General features: G+C 34.0%; 1 protein-coding gene across 7 annotated transcripts in view; it reads left to right on the forward strand.

Moving 5' to 3' along the window:
• The window catches only part of COL28A1 (collagen type XXVIII alpha 1 chain), an 81957-nt gene that overhangs the window by 32303 nt on the left and 30378 nt on the right, over positions 1–19276 (forward strand). For all 7 annotated transcript variants that reach the window (XM_034401919.3, XM_087892756.1, XM_034401917.3 and 4 more), the window contains 9 exons: positions 3875–3943; positions 5939–6007; positions 8395–8463; positions 11902–11970; positions 12502–12570; positions 14090–14158; positions 16482–16550; positions 17101–17172; positions 17471–17539. In XM_034401919.3, coding sequence (XP_034257810.1) covers positions 3875–3943; positions 5939–6007; positions 8395–8463; positions 11902–11970; positions 12502–12570; positions 14090–14158; positions 16482–16550; positions 17101–17172; positions 17471–17539 — 624 coding nt within the window. The remainder of the gene's footprint in view (positions 1–3874; positions 3944–5938; positions 6008–8394; positions 8464–11901; positions 11971–12501; positions 12571–14089; positions 14159–16481; positions 16551–17100; positions 17173–17470; positions 17540–19276) is intronic.

Consider the following 19276-nt stretch of genomic DNA (forward strand, 5'->3'; position numbering starts at 1 on the left):
ATTTTGAGATAGAAGTATATTTCAAGTTTCAACAGGTATTTAGACAGTACTAGAAGTATTGGAACAGAATTTTGACTTATTCCAAATGTGTTTGATGTTCACAAGATTTCTGCAATGGTTGGAACTGTCCCAGAATACATCCAGTAAGGTAGAATAACTTGACATGAACTCAAATACATGCATACTTAAGTAAATCAGCAGGGTTTCATGGTGAATCATATTATGAGGTTTCTTAATTTCGATAATAATTTATGAATCCTATCATTACGGTTTGTAAACTTTTGATTTTATTCAATTTGATTGTTTAATGATTTATTGATTGATTATATGCTATCAAATCATTTTTGACTCCCATTAACCACATGGAAAAGACCTGAAAGAACAGGTAAGGGACACATCAATATGGAGAAATGTTCTCCATGTTGACGTGTCTCTTAGTTGTTCTTTCAGGTCTTCAAATGGTGGACCTTATTGCCACTATAACTGAATCCATCCACCTTGTGGTATTCTTGTTTTCTTTCTCGTTCCATCTTTCTTGTTCCATCTTTCTCAGCCTTATAACCTTTTCCAGAAAAATCTATGATTTATAACTTAGCACTATAAATGATAAATGATTTTGTCTTGTAACCCTATCATTGCTGAAAGAAACCCTGCCTTGTCTAGTCACAGAGAAATTGAATGATTTGTTTTCATATAACCCAATATATATGTATTTTCATCTGTATATTAACTGAACATATGAAACATATACAGATATACAAAAATATATCCACTCAACAACATTAGATGTTTTAAAATTGGACAATTACCATTTTAAAACAATACTATACTTGATATTTCTGTTCCCTTTAAAATTATAGGCTTCTTTGTAGGAATCCTATCAGCATAGAAACTTCGCCAAGATAATTAGAAGAAAGTAGACACATATTAGCATTGTTATTCTTGGCTTTTCTTCCTTTCATGCTGATGGGAAAAATGCTTTTTGTTGATAATTAACATCAAAGCATTAACTTTTTCCTAGTCAAGCAACCATGGGGAATAGATTTATAATAAGTTTATATTATTCTAATAAAATACCGGTATACAGATCAAAAGTGATGGAAAATTTTGAAATATATTCTAGCTTGAAAGGAAGTATTTAAAGGATGCAGTGCTATGCTAATTGATTCCACTATATGGTTTTTGAAAAAGTTCTGTGTGCTGGCAGAATGTTAGGATACCTGTCATGAAAAATAATGACATTTGCATTTGCTCTCAGTATATACCATTGCACTGAGACCTGAGAAATGCAAATCTCATTATTAATCCTTAGATTGCAACACTAAGTATACTAAGCTGAAATATAGTTGCAAAAGAACCAAATTGGTGCAATGGTTCAGGGATCAGGTTAGAAACCAGGAGATTGTGAATTCTAGTTCTGCCTTAGACATGAAGCCAGCTGCGTGATCTTGGACCAGTCACACTCTCTCAGCCTTAGGAGGCAGACAGTAGCAAACCACTTCCAGGAATTAACAATAATTTGAAGATATGTGTGCATGTGTGCATAAACATATATTTCCACTTACTTTCAAATAAACACATGGAAACCATTTCTCTCTTTTGACTTGTTTACTTTAAGGAGAAATTAAAGGGGTGCTTAAATTGTTCTTATTGAGAACAATGAAAGAAATATGTTGTATTCTAATTAGATTTTGCTATATTTTGAGAACTTAATTTATTGTAGATAAATGGGCATTTTTATGAAATTGGCATGTCCTGTTTATAAATTTACTGTAATTATGTTACTTGAAAGATGGACAACTAGTTTCTAAAAGTTCTCATCCATTTATGGTTGCTGATTTGCTTGCTGGTACAATTTCTGTTGTTTTTGCTTCTACTCCTTTAAGTGAAAGCTTTAATAAAGGCTCTTTGTCCTAATTAATTGCTCCATGGAAAATAAATATATAACTGGAAATTCATGCTTAAAACCAATCCTTCAGAAAGGAAGTATTTCCTGGAATGGGAAGATGGTAATATGTCAGACCACCTGTTAGTATTCAGTGAAGTATAGGAACAATTAATGAACAAGAACTAGAATCTGGAGCAGTGAGAAAGCTTTGGGATATTAAAAACAGAGCTTTAATTAATTGATCTCCCTAAAAACAGATATAATACTATCAATACAATACTAACTAATAAAAGGATAAGCAATCATATTGAAAGGGATATGGCAAAATAAAACTAATAGATTGTTCAGAGACAATTCTATCACCAAACGATTTACAAATCACCCTAAAAATCAGGGGGAAAAATCAGTCCCTCACTTAACATATGAGAACCATAGATATTTGTAATTGAAAAAGATAATTACAGCTTAACATGCATTACATTATTTTTTTCACAACAGGTTTTACATGCTACAGTGCTTGCTATATGCATTATTTCATAATGTCATATCATATCATATCATCATATATGTATAAATACATATCATATGAAAGACCTATATATGATATGTAGACTCAAAGTTATCAGCAGTACTGTTCTTGGGCTGCAAAAGTTAAGCTCCAACCCTTGTAAAGATTGTTACTAAATATAGTACAACTTTGAAATTTCTGCACATTTCCAAACTAGCAGATAATGCCTCCATTTGTTGTTTATAGTGGGGAGAGGATTAGAAGTCAATAGGTCTATTATATGGAGAATTGAAATATGTAATGAGGAATACAGATAAAATCTGGATCTAGAATACAAATTGACTTTTACATCCTTTCTCCACTGCTTTATTGCATTAAATGAAGAAGAAACAATATTGTATAGCTATATATTTATATTTCATCTGTGTCTGTGTGTATTTAATTTTTTCTTCTCATATTTTTTCTTTGTTTTTCTATTCTAGTATTTTCCTTAGATTTTTAGTGTTGCCTTTTTCCTCTTATACTTTTTATATAATAGATCTTATAAAATAAATACAGTTTTTTTTCCTTGGAAGTACATATTTTCTATTATAGCAATATTCTTGGTAATAATAATAATAATAATAATAATATATATATATAATGTTTTAAATAAATGTTATAGTAATGTTAATAATTATGTTTTTGTAGTTTCATAAAAACAATTTTAAAAACTCAGAAGGAACAGGAAATTGCTGATAAATATATATGGGGGATTTGTTATGAAACTTGTAATCCACAGCATGTACAAGGTGGTGCTTTTGTCGTAGTTCAGATAGTTAAAAGGCATTAGATTTCTATTTATTTTTCTTTAAGAAAAGAAAAAGATGGAAGAAGCTTTATTGGTAGATGCCAATAAATGCAAAACATCATCTTGACTGATCTCCCTAGGATAATATTCAACTGAAAATTTCATTTGGAAGCACTTGGAAAGCAATTTTCAGAATGGGCCATCTTATAATTTTTTTTCCTTTAGCAGTGCAAACATTCAAAATAAATGCAGAAATTATCTTATTAAAAGTAGATATTGAAGAATTAATAGAATGCTTTACAGAGTAAAACCATTATTTGTGAAAGAAATTTTTATATTCTGACCACATGTTCGAGCTTGTGGTTCCAAGGTTCCCTTATGTTGACACTGATGGATTATAATATCTCTTTAGTTGCTTTTTGCATTAAATTTATTTTTTTATTGTATTTTAACTGTTTTAGTTGCTTTTATGATTGTTTGCAGTCCAGAGTCACTGGTTTAAATTGAGCTGTTATACAAATTGAAGGAATGAGTGAATGAGTGTTCTACTCTGCCTGAAGTTTTAATCAGTAAAATTAATAAAGGATTAAGTTAGCACTATTGGGAATTAAATGCCAACATTTAATTTCTTACCATTTATTTTCCCGTGATACAAAGAATTAATTAGTAATTTTTTATTCATTTTAAGGGAGAGCCAGGACCAGCAGGTCCTTATGGTCCTGCAGGAATCCCCGGAATTGGATATCCAGGACCTAAGGTAATACACATCGAGTCATACAAAGCTTTATAGACTGCAGACAGAGGACAGCAGTTTACACGGTATATTACTGCCATGTATGAATGGAAAAATGGAGCCCTTTTTAGCCTTTCAGTGTTTTATGTTTCTACTTTTTAAATCATATAAACACAAGAAAATTAAGTATAACAGTGAAAATAGGCCTGACACATTTAAAAAAGAAAGAAAATAACCCATAAAGCAGAAGTGAAATCCAAAAAGTTCTGACATGTTCTAGAGAACCAGTAGTGGAAATTTTGAGCAGTTCAGAGAACCGGTAGCAGAAATTTTGAGTAGTTAGGAGAATCGGCAAATACCACCTCTGGCTGGCCCCAGGAGTGGGGAGGGAATGGAGATTTTATTTTATTTATTTAATCTAATTTTGCAGTATACTTCCCCTGCCATTCCCACCAAGCCACGCCCACCAAGCCATACCATGCCAACCAAGCCATACCATGCCAACCAAGCCATGCCCACAGAACTGGTAGTAAACAAATTTGGATTTCACCACTGCCATAAAGTTCTAATTTTGCCACTTAGTGTCATCATTACACAAGCTAAATATGCAGTTCTAACAAGCTAAATTTTTCCCTGGCCATCGAAAGGAGATTGTACTCATCATTTCTTCAAAATAAAATGAAGAGACCGAAACCTCTTTGACCTGAACAATGAGGTAGGACATGCCTTTTCACGTGCAATCAAAAAGGCACTAGACAGAGTTCCATTTTGTTGGCAAGGGAAACATTTAAAAAAAAATCAATCAATGATGTTTTTCTCACAAGTTAATGTATCTAAGGTGTAAAGCCAGCCAATTTATGTCAGAATATGACAAAGCAATCTTGCACTCACCTCTGTTATTGTCTCGTTGTCTGACAGCTAAAATGTAATAATAGCAACTTGTTCCTTCTTCAATGTACTAAAACCTTTCATGCCATTCAAAATGTAATGTCTGTGATAGCTCTCTCATAGTTCCTAAGAATAGGAGAAGACTGATGGGAGGATGTAAAAAGCAAAGCATCTTGTTATATGGCAGCCATGATGGCCCAGATAAAGAATTAATATAAGATTTTTTGGGGTGGGGAATTTAGATATTCTGACATTGATGAAAGTTAACAGTTACTTCTCTGAGAGGTTTTGCATCCTCAGAATTTCAACAAGACCATATAGTGTAATGAAGACCAATTTGTTTATATTACTTCCATTATTTCTTATGATAGGCCATTATGATAAAGCTTCTGTGTCTGCAGTTGGTAGGATATGGGATTCATTGATAGAAAATGCACAACATATAATGGTAATCTGTGTTATTTTTACTGTTTTCAGCATTCTAACATTTGATGGAACACTCTAGCATTTGATAATAACGATTTGGGAGACGTGTACATATTAATACAGAGAGTCATAAAAGTGAAATGTTATGCTGGATGGATCAAAGTTTAGCTTAATGTTAAAGAAATGGTTTGATCAATTAAGTCACCCAGAGTCTCTGGAGAAAGGTGGCATATAAATTGAACTAATAAATAATAAATAAATAAATAAGTCATAACAATTAAAATATGATAAACCTATTTTGATTGTGAACACCATCAAGTTGATACTGTGCATGTTTTATTCAGAAGGAAGTTATATTTAATTCACTTACACATATTCCAATATAGTACATAGCTTGTTGCTTATAATATATTTCATTTTAACCTTCCTGGGTGCCTAGGCTTTCTATTGTATAGTAATTTTTTAGTTTTGATATAGTTTTATTTGAAGAAGTAAATTAAAAGTGTGACTCTTATATTTTATTCTGGTCCCTAGTCTCCACATTGCAGGAAATCATCCAACCATGACTGATCTATTAGACCAGTGATTATCATGGGCCTTAATAACTAGATGATGCAATAAATCACTAGTAGAGAAATTGTCTTGAAAACTCTATTTGGAGCAATAAGAATTTTAAAATTTTCATTTTAAAAATTATTTTACAAGGGTGATAGAGGTCAAGAAGGAAGAATTGGGCTTCCAGGACCAACTGGAATTGGTGAGCCAGGCTTAACAGTAAGTAAATTTGTAAATATTTTTTCTAAAACTGTAATTAAACTTTTATGTTTTATAATCTTTAAAGTAAATTTTGAGATAGCAATGAACTCTGAGAGGGAGCTTAAACTATTTGTGATGAATAGTTAATTAATAAATATAATATCCAGCAGCATTCTCAGGTTCTGAAACACCTAAAATATTAAAGCAACTTATTAAATCCTACTATTACTTTTTATAAATATTTGTTATCAATAAATAAATTGGATATGTAGATATGTTAAGATATGAGTGCAATAAAAATGAGAGGTTCCTATATTATCTAGACCAGTGACCCACAACTTTTTGGCTCCACAGACTGGCAGTGGAGTGGTAGTGGGAGAGGGGATGGTTTCTCATGCACAATGTAATCCTGTGCATACACAAATAAAGCTTCATGTGCTTACCCACTGCTTGCACAAACTAATCCAATCCGGGATTTGTGACCCCTGGTCTACACAATGGAGGAGTATCTTAAGTATATAAGTCTAGGTGCTATTGCTATTGCGCTATATTATGTTTGTGTAGAAAGGGACTGTCAAAATCAACAGTTCATTGGAGATGTAATAATGATTATACTTCTTTAAAACATGTTTCTACAAAGTTACTTTCCTGCATTTACCAATGCAGGCGTGTGATTAACATGTGTGATTAACATTAACAATGTGGCGTGGGATTAACAAATTGTATAAATATGATTATGAGATAGAAGCTAAAACATTTTCAGAGAATGTACATGGAACCTGTCAATCAAACAACATAGATTGATTTTCTGTGCCTTTACTATGGCTAAATGGCTGATATACCATATATTGCAGCCCTGGAAAACTAAGTGTATGGTTCCATTTATTCAATGGGTTGAAGACCTGATTGTACTTCCCTTTAATGAACAGATTGCCTATAGAGGTTATATAGACCAGCGGTCACCAACTGGTGGTCCGTGGACCTCTGGTGGTCCGTGAGAAAATTCTGATGGTCCGCAGAAAAATCTTTGCATTTTTGCATTTTTTATATTGCCCTAAATCAGAGATCCTTAAACTATGGTCCCTGGGCCAGATACGGCCTGCCAAAGCAATTAATCTCACTCGCTGATGGGATGGGGTCCTTCAGGCATTTAGCTTGGCTGCCTGTCTAATAGCTCCAGCCCCTCCCTCCCTCCTTGGGAGTCCAATTGTTTCAGTGAGTGGTGCACGAAACTTCAGCCGGGCTCCTCGAGAGACAGAGTTTGCGGAGGGGGAGGGGGGCGATCTAGCATCCGGGCTGGCTACAAGACAAACGTTCATTCTTGGTTGTATTTGAGATTCCTAGCTGCAATGGACAGCAAAGCTAGGCTTGACCTCAGGCGGCCAAGCTAAGTGTCTAAAGGACCCCGTCCCGTCACTAATTCATATTATATATGATAAAAATATAATGAAATATGGATCTCGTTTATACAGAATAAAGTAATTTTTTTAAAAAAAGATATTATATAAATTATTAGAAATACTGTCTGTGTGTATATTTGAATAATATTTGCATTAGATATGTATATATAAAATTGTAACTGTTTATTGTTATAATGATGCACAACTATCATAATTATGTTTTTTATTTTGTAATTTTTTTTCCCATTTTTGTTAAAGCACTTTTTATGTGTTGTTTTTTAAAAAATAATTACAATGTGTTAATAGTAATACATATACTACTATAATGATGGATCATGTTTTCCGTCTGGCACTCTTACAATATACTGTATAGTTCACTTTGACACGCAAATAACAATTCTTCTGTTTTCCATTTTCTCTTCATTGGAGTGAGCAACCTGCTTGGTCTGGTAGATACATTTGGCATTTTGAGAACAAAACCTTGCCTAACAAATTATGATGCCAGATACCTGATCAAAAATGCAGTCTTAAAATTCTGAAATATCAAAAGAGCAACTTTGATATTTTAGAACTGTGCTAGTGCTTTATTATGATTCTATGCCATATTGATTGGGATTATTTTGGTGTGCCTGATTTGAATCTTATGCTCATTTGTTCTCTGGGAAGATTTTTAATGCTAGTGTAGGATTGTTTTTATAGTATTTATTTAGTTTTAACTAATGGGATACTATGGAAAAAACTTCAGTTGTGTGGCCTAAAAATGCAATTTATCAAAAAGTCAATGAAAATAAACAGTATGCTTGAAGTTAAGCTGTTTCTATATTTTTCAGCAAAGGAATCTAAATTAAGTAAAAATCAAACTCAACAGTGGGGCTTTTTTAGTGTCAGGAAAACACTGAGCACATGGGAACATTCCACAACATTGATGAAGACTGTCTATATAGAGGAAATAGTGGGTATATGACACTATCTATTTACAAGATTATTTTTTTTCTCGAAATTCAGGGGCCACGTGGTCCCGAGGGCTTGCAGGGTGAAAGAGGTCCACCAGGTGAAGGACTCCCAGGACGGAAGGTAAAAATTCTATCTAAGACTTCCTACTAGACATAGTGATTATTTCCCTGTTTGTTTTAATTATTTCTTTCTAGGAATTTGTTCATAGGCAATGTCTTCTTGCCATTAGGTTTTTCAGCTTTAAAACATTTCCTTGTCCCCTGAAATGCAAGAAAACATGTTTCCTTCTTTTCCTTTTCTAGAAGGCATCGCTATAACAATTCCTCAGTCTGATGGAAGCTTTATCACATTTGCAATATTTTGTAAACAGAAAAAAAGTTGAGTAAACACATAAGCCTTGCTAGAGGTATAGAAAATGATGCATACTTTGAAACAAATAATTAGGATTAGTTTTTCAGCATATTCCTAGAAACTAGTTTTTTTGTTTAAGTAAATAATAGGGGACTTAAACAAATAAAGAGAAATTCTGCAAGTCATGTATACTTAAATGATTGTTTTGCATAAAACATAGTGATGACCACTAATTCAACCTGAATGGCTCTAAAAGGTAATTAAAGTAATTCAGGAGCTATGGTAAAATACTTCTTAAAGGGTTTGTTCCCCCTTCCCCTCCAGTGACCAGCCTGATGCCTACAAAGAGTCAGACAATAGTGCATTTGAATTCATGTTTATCAAATTGGAAATTCAGAGGAATGCACTTTCTCATAGTGGAAGTAATTTGTGGCATTATTTTTCCAATGTCTACCTTGCAATTTCTCAGAAGTTTTCATCAATTGTAAAGAAGGCTTTTATTATTTTTTTTACTTTATTCTAAAGCAGTGGTTCTCAACCTGTGGATCACGACCCCTTTGAGGGTCGAATGACCCTTTCACAGGGGTCACCTAAGACCATCGGAAAACATATATTTTCAATGGTTTTAGGAATAATTTTATGGTTGGGGGTCAACACAACATGAGGAACTGTATTAAAGGGTTGCGGCATTAGGAAGGTTGAGAACCACTGTTCTAAAGTGTTTGAGGATTTCTCTTGGGCTGTTTTGTGCCTACTTTAGTGTGGGAAGGGCAACAAAGAATGTCACTCAGAGGTGTCTGTGTTGGGGCCAAGTAATTCCAAATAGTGAGCATAACTGTGGATTGAAGCCCTGCCTTTTGTACATGTATCAGCATAGTACATGTGTACTGCTCGGTCATATATCTCCAGTTCAACCCATCAGTTTGGCTCTCTTAGCTCACCCATTGCAGATGCACCTGGAACTGCTACTGGTATTGTTATTTTGTGTTGTATATTTATCCATTACCTTTCTGGATGCCTAGGCTTTCTATTATAAAACAGTTGAAAAGGAATGGTTTTCCCATATTGCTTTCCTTTAAAATTTAATTGAAGCTAAGGAGACTGGGGATCACTGGAGCTTTTCCAATGAAAGACAGGATATTGTAATTAAATAGGAATCCCTATGACACTCTATCCATTCAGGTATCACTTATCTTCTCAAGAGGAAGAAAATAGAGCAGCAAATTCATACACATCATATTGAATGACAATTGGCAGGGGGAAAAAAGTGTATGTTTCCTGCATAGTACCATGAGTAGTAGCCATTTAAAGTCTTTTCCAGTAAGACCAGCAAACATTCTATCCTGAGTATCCCTAGTTTTCTTATGTTTTCCCAGACTTTTTGTTTTACCCGACCTTAAATGTGAATGATGGGACCCAAGGAATGTTATAATGAATCTCCATGGACATTTATATTTTTATGGAGTATTACCAACATTTGGAAGTAAAATATGTGAAGCTACTAAGTAACAAAAAGTTTAAAAATATAAAAACAATGATTTAATTGTGGGAATTAAAGCAATATTTATTTCCTGTTCCCACATGTATCCTGTACTGACCAATATACACCGGAAGATTCATGACCTCCTGCTGATTGAGATTACTCATTTGTTTTTCCTAGAGACTTTTCCTGCCCAATTTATAATTTATTATATTTAATTAAGGAAACTTTGATGACAAAATTTCTAATATTTAACAGGAATTAGATTGCAACCAGGTCATTTACTGCATATGCTGCATAACCTTAACTCTTTGACCTTTTGATGCCAAATTTCTGTAGTTATTAGAAAATTTTAGAAATTTAAAAAAACTATTATACTGTCAGATCCAAAGAACAAAAATGACATGTGGAGTTACTGCTGAATAGTTTCCCCTTCTTGCCAGACTAAAATTATCCATATAACTATAGATATACTCTGTAACCTGCTAATGAGGAGCAATCCTAGCCTTCTTCCTGGCTACCAGATTTTCCAAGCTCTGCTGTCTTTTTGTCCTCTGGGAAGCTGCCTTTCCCTGCTGGGATTCCATACTGCATTCCACCACACAAATAATCTGCATCTCCTACTTGCATTTGCATGAGGATGGTCCATTAATTCTGATGGACATAAGTTCATGTCTTCAACCAGTTCTAGCCAGCTGCAAAAAAAAAAAAAAAAAACCCTCTAATCAACGTTTCTTGCTCCGTGTCAAAAAGGAGTTTTCCAATCTCTGCTAATGCCAATGATGATATTTTCCCAACAACATCTGCAGGGGGGAAAGCGACAGATCAAAAAAAGGATGGAAATTGAGATTGTACAGATTGAGGGTACTGTTTTCCAAATGTGAGGAGAATGGAACCTGTAGAAGAAAATTTTAGGAGTTTAATTTTTTTTCTCAAATAGATTACTGTTATAGAAAAAGAAATAGGACCAGAAATTCATGCCAGTGATTGACTAAGTATTCATGATTGCCCTGTGCAATACCAGAAAGAACTCTCTTTCTGCTACTACACAGAAAGAAATTAGAGCAATGAAAGATTCACAATACCTTTTTCTTTTAAAAAATCTTGTACTACATGCTATCCTGTATGTGATTTGACAAAAGCCGAATCTGTTTTGCATCCAATTAGAAAACAAATGGGATGTATCTTTGTCTCTCATTCTCTGCTTGCTTTTACCAGAAGTAGAATAGAGTGTTTTAATCAACATGGCAGTATAAACTGGGCTGGAAAATGGAAGAATGATAGAAAATGAGTTAATCTTTTATTGTCTTTTTGCAAACACAATTGAATGGATGCACACAGAGTGGTTGATAATAATGTTACATTATATATTGTGCCTTGAATCTATATTAATAGTTTAAGACTGTTTCTCAATCTGTGCTCCATAGTGCCCTGGGGGGCGTAATGTTATCACAGGGGGTCTACGAAGGCTGGGAAAAATGCTATGATTTAAATCTTGAGTAAAGTCTTGGGGGTCTGTGGCCATGATCCGTGGCCACAAAAGGTATTTAAAGGGGGTCCATGGCGAATAAAAAGCTAAGAACCACTCTTTAAGACATAAACTTTATACTAAAGAATTGGTCCTTGCCTGTCTGACTGTTCAAATATCATAAAATAAAATATCCTTCTGTGGTAAATGTTGAGTACAGTCCTAAATCAACTCAGAAAATCTTAATAAATCTTTCCAGGGAGATAAAGGTTCTGAGGGACCTGCTGGACCAGTTGGATCCCCAGGCATATCCATCAAAGGAGATAAGGTACCATGTAGAACTGATGGTATAAACAGATTGTAATACTGCGGAACCCTCAGCACTGAAGCTGACACATGAAAAATGCCTCAGAGGAATTAAAGAAAAAAAAATTCAAAGCAAATAATAGAGAGAAGAATTAGAGAACAACTTATTAAGCTGTGAGGTGGCTTAGAGCTAAAGTTAAGATGGTGGTCTCACGTTATAACTGATGCTCTGTCATTTTTGCATTTTTTGTCATTTTTTGCAGGTTTTTGATAACATTGCCACAACTGCCATCTGGAATTTAACAATGGATGTTGAAGCATTAATTAAAATAATTGAGATAATTTCAGTATCACTGCCTTGTGACATAGTCTCATTATTTTCCCAATTGTTCTTCTCTCATTACTCTCACATCCAACCCAATTTTGTTCCTTTTGAGTAATTTGTAAGCTATTGTGCAATCAGGATGCACATAAGACTTTCAAGTTTGAACCTAATATCATTATGATGACACTTCAATTAAAGCAATAATTTATGGGAGCATTTTTCATGTAGGGTGAACAAGGGGTGGAAGGAGTGCAGGGCCCAATGGGACTACCTGGAACTGGCATCCAAGGAAATCAGGTAACATCTCATTTGTTCGCCTCACTCTAAAATCCATCCTGTCCTAAATATTTAAAAATTGTCAGTGGGAGGCAATTACAATGTATGATAATTGACTGTTTGCATATCTAGGTTAATTTATAATTCTAGGGTAATTACAGTCTTAAGAACTCCAAGCAAATTAGAATTGCCCAGCAAGTTTGCAGACCCTTAATTTTTGTACTGTTTCCCAAAAAGGGAAATGCTTAATATTAAAGCCAAACCAATCAATATAGAACTACCTTATATCAAGTCAGACTCATGGTCTATCTGCCTTACTCTTGATGACATAATTACCCAGAGCTTTTACAGAATTTCAGACTGCAGTTCTTCAAGCCTCTCAAAAGAAATCTGGGATCGAACCAGAGAAACACTGCATGCAGAACTGGTATTTCATCACTGAGCTAGAGCCCCATCGTTTTAAGTATAAAAACAATGTGATATCTTTTTGCAACAGTTTCAATTTCTTAATGGCAATTTATAGCAAACATTGAGAATAGCTACAGCTATCATCAAAAGTTTTTTTTTAAATGATTTGGGGATGTTTTCTGGAGTGTAATGAATTATTCTAGTACTCTTAGATATATACTTAAACAGGACTAGTCTAATTTATGTTCTTTTATTCAATTACAGTTTGTAACTTAAAGTATCTGAATTCATCTGCAAATCTAAACAAAATGCTTGCAGTTTGCTTCTGCTGCAGGAAAATAACATTTATTTTTGTAAATAAGTGTAAATGAACGGTAAAATTATGATGAACTCTAACATTGGATAACTCTAAATCTGGATTATTTTAAAGAGCTCTCTCAACCTAGTATCCTTTGGTTGTTTTGTAATGCAACTCCTACAATTCCAAGCCAATTGTAAATCAATAGTGAAAGGCATACTTTACATGTAGCAATTCCTAGGTTCGATTCTTGGTATGTCAATGTAGCAGCTAATCTTAGATGTAACATAAAATGTGACATAAATTGTGGTGGTGCAGTAGCTAGAATGCAGTATGGCAGGCTAGCTGTCGACTGCCAGGAGTTCAATCCTGATCGGTTCAAGGTTGACTCAGCCTTCCATCCTTCTGAGGTTGGTAAAATGAGGATCCAGGTTGTATGGGACAATATGCTGACTCTGTAAACTGTTATGAGAGGACTGTAAAACACTAGCAAGTGGTATATCAGTCTAAGTGCTATTGCTACATGCTATAAAAGATGCTGAGGCCTTCAGCCTTGCTCCCAGCTATAGTAGACACATCCGGATTAGTCCTACAAATGTCCAATACAGTTGTTGTTTTATGGTCTAGGAGTAATATTTGAAGAATATTTGGTTCCAGCACATTACTATTTGTCCAAGAAAGTCTAATGCAGCAATAACTGTATAAAAAATTGTGGGTGGATATTATGAAATTCAAAAAGTCATATTGTAATAGATAGAAAGCATGGGACAAAAGAAATGACACATAGTTAATCTTCAACGTTAAATAAAATAATGTTCAAGCTTGTATTTTCAGGGTATTCAAGGGCTAAAAGGTGCTCCTGGTGTAAAAGGGTCACGAGGAATAGGACTGCCCGGACAAAAGGTATGTATATGTGTTAAATTTATAGGCTGATACAATCTACTACAACTCTGATGCATTTACAGAATACAATAAAAGCCATCACTCTGTTAAACAATTAATTCCCACAACACTATCAAACTATCTAGTAGGGCTATATTACTATTATCCTTCTCAACTTGCCTATTACCTATTACCTTATCTTCTTATAACTATAACTTTGTTGCTTGTATCTGACGATTTATATTAATTGTTTTATTTAGTATCCTAGTATGATTTATGCTGATTGCTTTTTTAGTATCCTGTGAATATCACTTATGATTATGATGATTATGATCATGATTTACCATTTGTTGCTTCTATGTATACTGAGAGTTTATGCACCGGAGACAAATTCCTTGTGTATCCCATCCCATCACATTTGGCCAATAAAGAATTATGTTCTGTTCTGTTCTGTTCTGTTCTGTTCTGTTCTGCTCTGCTCTGCTCTGCTCTGCTCTGCTCTACTCTACTCTACTCTACTCTACTCTACTCTACTCTACTCTACTCTACTCTACTCTATTCTATTCTATTCTATTCTATTCTATTCTATTCTATTCTATTCTATTAAACAGAATGTATATTCAAAAAGTAATGTCCAAAGGAAATCAATAATCAGTTAAAAGATGAAAACATTTCATCCCATTCTAATTAAGGGCCTGGGGATATCACCAGGTTTAAGGACTCATTTCAAAAGAACAGGATGAATCCATGAAATAAATAATGTATATATTTTGCAATAAATAATTTCAGGCTAGTGGTAAAAGTGCAGTAGATACAGTACACTACACATAATTTGAAATTAGGAAGACTTCATGGGTTCATTATACTAATAAAGCATAAAAGAATTTTCTGTACTTTGCATTTAACTCCACTACAACATACATAATGACATGTCAGGGGATTACTGCTATGCTAATATATACACTGCTCAAAAAAATAAAGGGAACACAAGCAGAAGACATCCGAGATCTGAATGAATGAAATAACCTTATTAAATACTTTGTTCGTTACATACAGTAGTTTTGTGTTCCCTTTAGTTGTTTGAGCAGTGTATAAATTACTGTATGTAAAGAACAAAGTATTTAATAAGGCTATTTCATTCATTCAGATCTCAGATGTCTTCTGCTTGTGTTCCCTTTATTTTTTTGAGCAGTATATTTAAACCATTTAATCCCAACAATCAAATAATATATTTGACAGTTAACATTAAGAAAAACAAAGAGGCATGAAAAAATAGCAGAGAATCCACATAACATCAACAAAGATAGTTTAAAACATTTAAACAATAAGTTGATAAAAATATGAATATCGGATTACCTGCATGAATTAGGGAACACCAATTTGAAGTTAGCTATTACAGTTTGGAAGTAGAGTTTTATTTAATTTTTTCGAATGAATGTCTTGCCATGCGAATGATGTTAATGCCTCCAGCATGATGCTGGGGATACTAGGTTCTAGTCCGTTCCTTTGAGATATTTGCTGCTGTTGTGGACACATTTCTTTCATTCTGTTTCCTGACCATTATTTTCCAGTGCTATTCTGCTTTAGGTTCACTTCTTACTTTTATCAAAAAAGGCCTCTTTCCCCACTTTTCTTGGCTCTACTGTTAAATATGGCAGAAAAATCAAGGGTTATCAGAAATACTTCTAGTGGAAGTATAGGTGGAGGAGAAGCTAAAGAGCTACTGCCCCATTTCCATTTTTATCAGGGGAGAGAGGGGTCAAACACATCATCAGTCTCAACTCCCTTCAGGCTCGCAAGAGATCTAAGTCCAGTCCACTGAATTCATTGGTTCCTACTATTGCCAATTTCCTTTGACCATTAGTAATTCAGATTCTTGTAGAAATGTTAAGCTTGCAATAAACTTGTATATTCATTTGAACTACCTGAAGTTCCGGTTTCATGTGCTTGACAGACATGTGGATTAACTTGTGACCAGCTCTGATCATCTGTCATAACTAATCTCCTCCTTCAGAGTCAGAAGCTAGTTTTCCTGTTGACAGGAAATCCACCAGTCACTTTTCTACACTTTTGCCTTAGATATGTGGTGGCAACACCAAATTCTGCAGAAATACATTTTAGCAGAGCAGCAAAGCAAGCCTTTATCTGAATGAGAAGATCTTTTCCACATCTAGTAATGAGAGTTGAGTCAGATTAAACTTGAGAAGGCAAAATGCAAAGTGAAGGGCTCTATTCTTTACATGGAAAAAATTGTGCATCTATTTATGTCTATAAATAGGTAATGTGTGAATTATACATTATTAGGAAATATTTGTTCATTTATTTTTATTTTTGTTTTTACAAGGGAGAATTGGGGTCACCAGGACAAAAAGGAGATATAGGAGCACCAGGAATTGGGCAGCCTGGACCGAAAGTAAGCCTGTTTTACACTCGTAAATCCAAAATTTAATTTTTGCTTGATGAAATGAAGACTTGAAACTTTCCTATGAGCGGTGATTCTAGAAATTGCATTACGCAAGGGAATAATTCTTTGAATGCAGTTGGCATATTTGTTACATCAGTTAATAATAGCACACAAATATTTCTCAATATTTTTGGAAAAACACACCATAGTGCAGTGGTGGGTTGCTACTGATTCACCCCAGATCAGGCAAACTGGTAGCGGCGGTGGTGGGAGGCTCCATCCACCCACCCGGACTCTTCTGCTCATGCGCAGAAGCATTGCACGTGAGCACGAGCACACCTACAAGCGAACCGGTAGCGACGGATTTTGAAACTCGCCCCTGCCACAGTGATTATGATTCAATATCTGACAATATAAGGTACTCACTTTCATTCGTAACTGAATTTCACACATTTAAAGAATTAGAATGGAAGTAATCAAGCATCCTCCCCAAACAATGCAAATATGTTGAACTTTTCTTTAAAAAAAATCATTTTAAAAAAGACACTTTCTTTCAAAGGGAGATCCAGGAAGATCAGGATTTACAGGAGAAAGTGGGAAACCAGGAATACAAGGGATACCAGGAAAAAAGGTAATTGGTTTGTTTATTTCATATGTGTGGGTCTCTAAGACAGGGATACAGATCCATCTAGTGAATGAGAAAAAGGCACCCCTTCATGTTCCTATGCCCCTACCAACTTCACTATGTGTTCAAAGCAAGAAGAAGTTGCGCTTTTATATTTTTTATATTTTGGGTTATTATCTTAAAGCTACTGAATTTTTCATGTTTTAGTTTGTTGTTTCACATATGCTTTGTTTGTTTGTGGTATAATACAGTATTTGTATTATAGTGCTGAGTAGAATCAATACCTTAATCTTGTTGATGATAGGGAGAACAAGGGCTGCCTGGTCCAAGAGGCCCAGATGGAATTCCAGGGACAGGGCACTTGGGTCCAAAGGTATGATTTAATTAATTAATTATTTTTAATATTTTATTAGTTTTAAAAGTAAAACAATGGACATTGCTCAATGTCTATGGTTTCTAACATTTGTGTCAAATTCAAGATTTTTTTTAAAAAAATTGATTTATATGCCGCCCTTCTCCGGAGACTCAGGGCGGCTTATAATACATTAAGCAATAGTTTTCATACTTTTGTATATTTATACACAATCAGCTTATTGCCCCCACAAAGTTAATAAGTAATATATTCCTTAATCTATATACAAATTTACATATCTCCTATTTCATTATATATCAAGTATACAGTATTTTATTTCCTAAGCAGCTATACATATATTTAATAAACCTATATTACATTCACAAATTCAATGTACATTGATATTTTGATATACAATGATATATATATTTCCAGATATTCGTTATCCCTTGTTTTTGGCATTTTTCCTCTTATCTAACCAATTATAAAATTTATTCCAGACTTCATAGTATTTTGGTTCACTTTTGTCTTTGAGTTCTAAAATAAGTCTGTCCATTTCTTCACAGCTGTAAATTTTGTGTATTACTTCTTCTTCTGAGAGTATTTCTTTACACTTCCATTTTTGAGCAAATTGCTAGTCTTGCCGCGATAAGTATATGCAATATTAAATAGATTACATTTTTGTCATATTTGCCATCTGTCATGCCCAGTAAGAAAAAATCCAGCTTGACTTCTATTTTGAACATTAACATCTCTTCTAACCAGCTCCTTCTTTGCTGCCAAAAACTTTTTAATTTAATTTATTTGTTTTGTAATTGTGTAGTAAGGCAGAGACATAAAAATAAAAAGGAATAAAGCCACACAGCAGTGTGTTTTTATCCAAGGCGATGTTTTTTCAAAAATGCTTCAAAGCTTAAATATTTCCAATATTTGTATTTTATACAAAAAAAACTTGTGAACAAAAAGTTGCCATCATTGTAATGGAACTTAGTTCCATTACATCCATGTAATGGAACTAAGATGACAAAGTATGATGGAGAAAGGTGCTGCCATTTTAAAGAATATCCAATTTGTAGCTCAGACATGCTTGCTGACATTTTTCCATATCAGTTAGACTTGGAGAGAGAGAAAAAATCCTTTGCATTACAAGACCTTTTCAAGGGTCATTATAATGCAGAGTATCATCTGAGAAATAGGATTGTTCTGTGCAAATCTCAGTTGCCAAAAGTTATCATCACAGGTCACAAATTTAATTCAAAACCTAAGGAAGCTATATTTTGCATGAAAAAATCTACCAAATATCTGTCATACTTCATATGTTACAACCTGAGTTCACTGATTCTATATCAAGCAGATTATTAAGCAAAGGGATAGTGATAAAGTTGCTGAGCCAGGATCTTAGAAATAAATTGGAAAAAAGCAGTGGCAAACAACTTCTGTATTGCTATTAATGCCCATAAAAGTACCAAGAGTCAAGCTGAATTTATTGTACTTGTTGCTTTATATGTTGAACTACATGAAGAAAGAAGAGATTTAAATGTATTAGGTTTTATTAGATCCTATGTAGGGTTTAATAAACCTAATGTGCACGGCAAAGGAACAATATGTTGAAACAGATTCATGAAACTAGCAAAATAGTTTGCTAAAGAAGTTGGACCCTTTTTAATATTTGAACATGGAAAACACCTAGAATTTAAGCCTATAAAACCTCTATCATATATTCACTGATTTTTGCCCCCATAGCATGACTCTGTTCTA

The sequence above is a fragment of the Pantherophis guttatus genome, chromosome 4, assembly GCF_059756535.1.
Source record: "Pantherophis guttatus breed Tessera chromosome 4, ASM5975653v1, whole genome shotgun sequence".
In the NCBI taxonomy this organism is placed as follows: Eukaryota; Metazoa; Chordata; class Lepidosauria; order Squamata; family Colubridae; genus Pantherophis; species Pantherophis guttatus.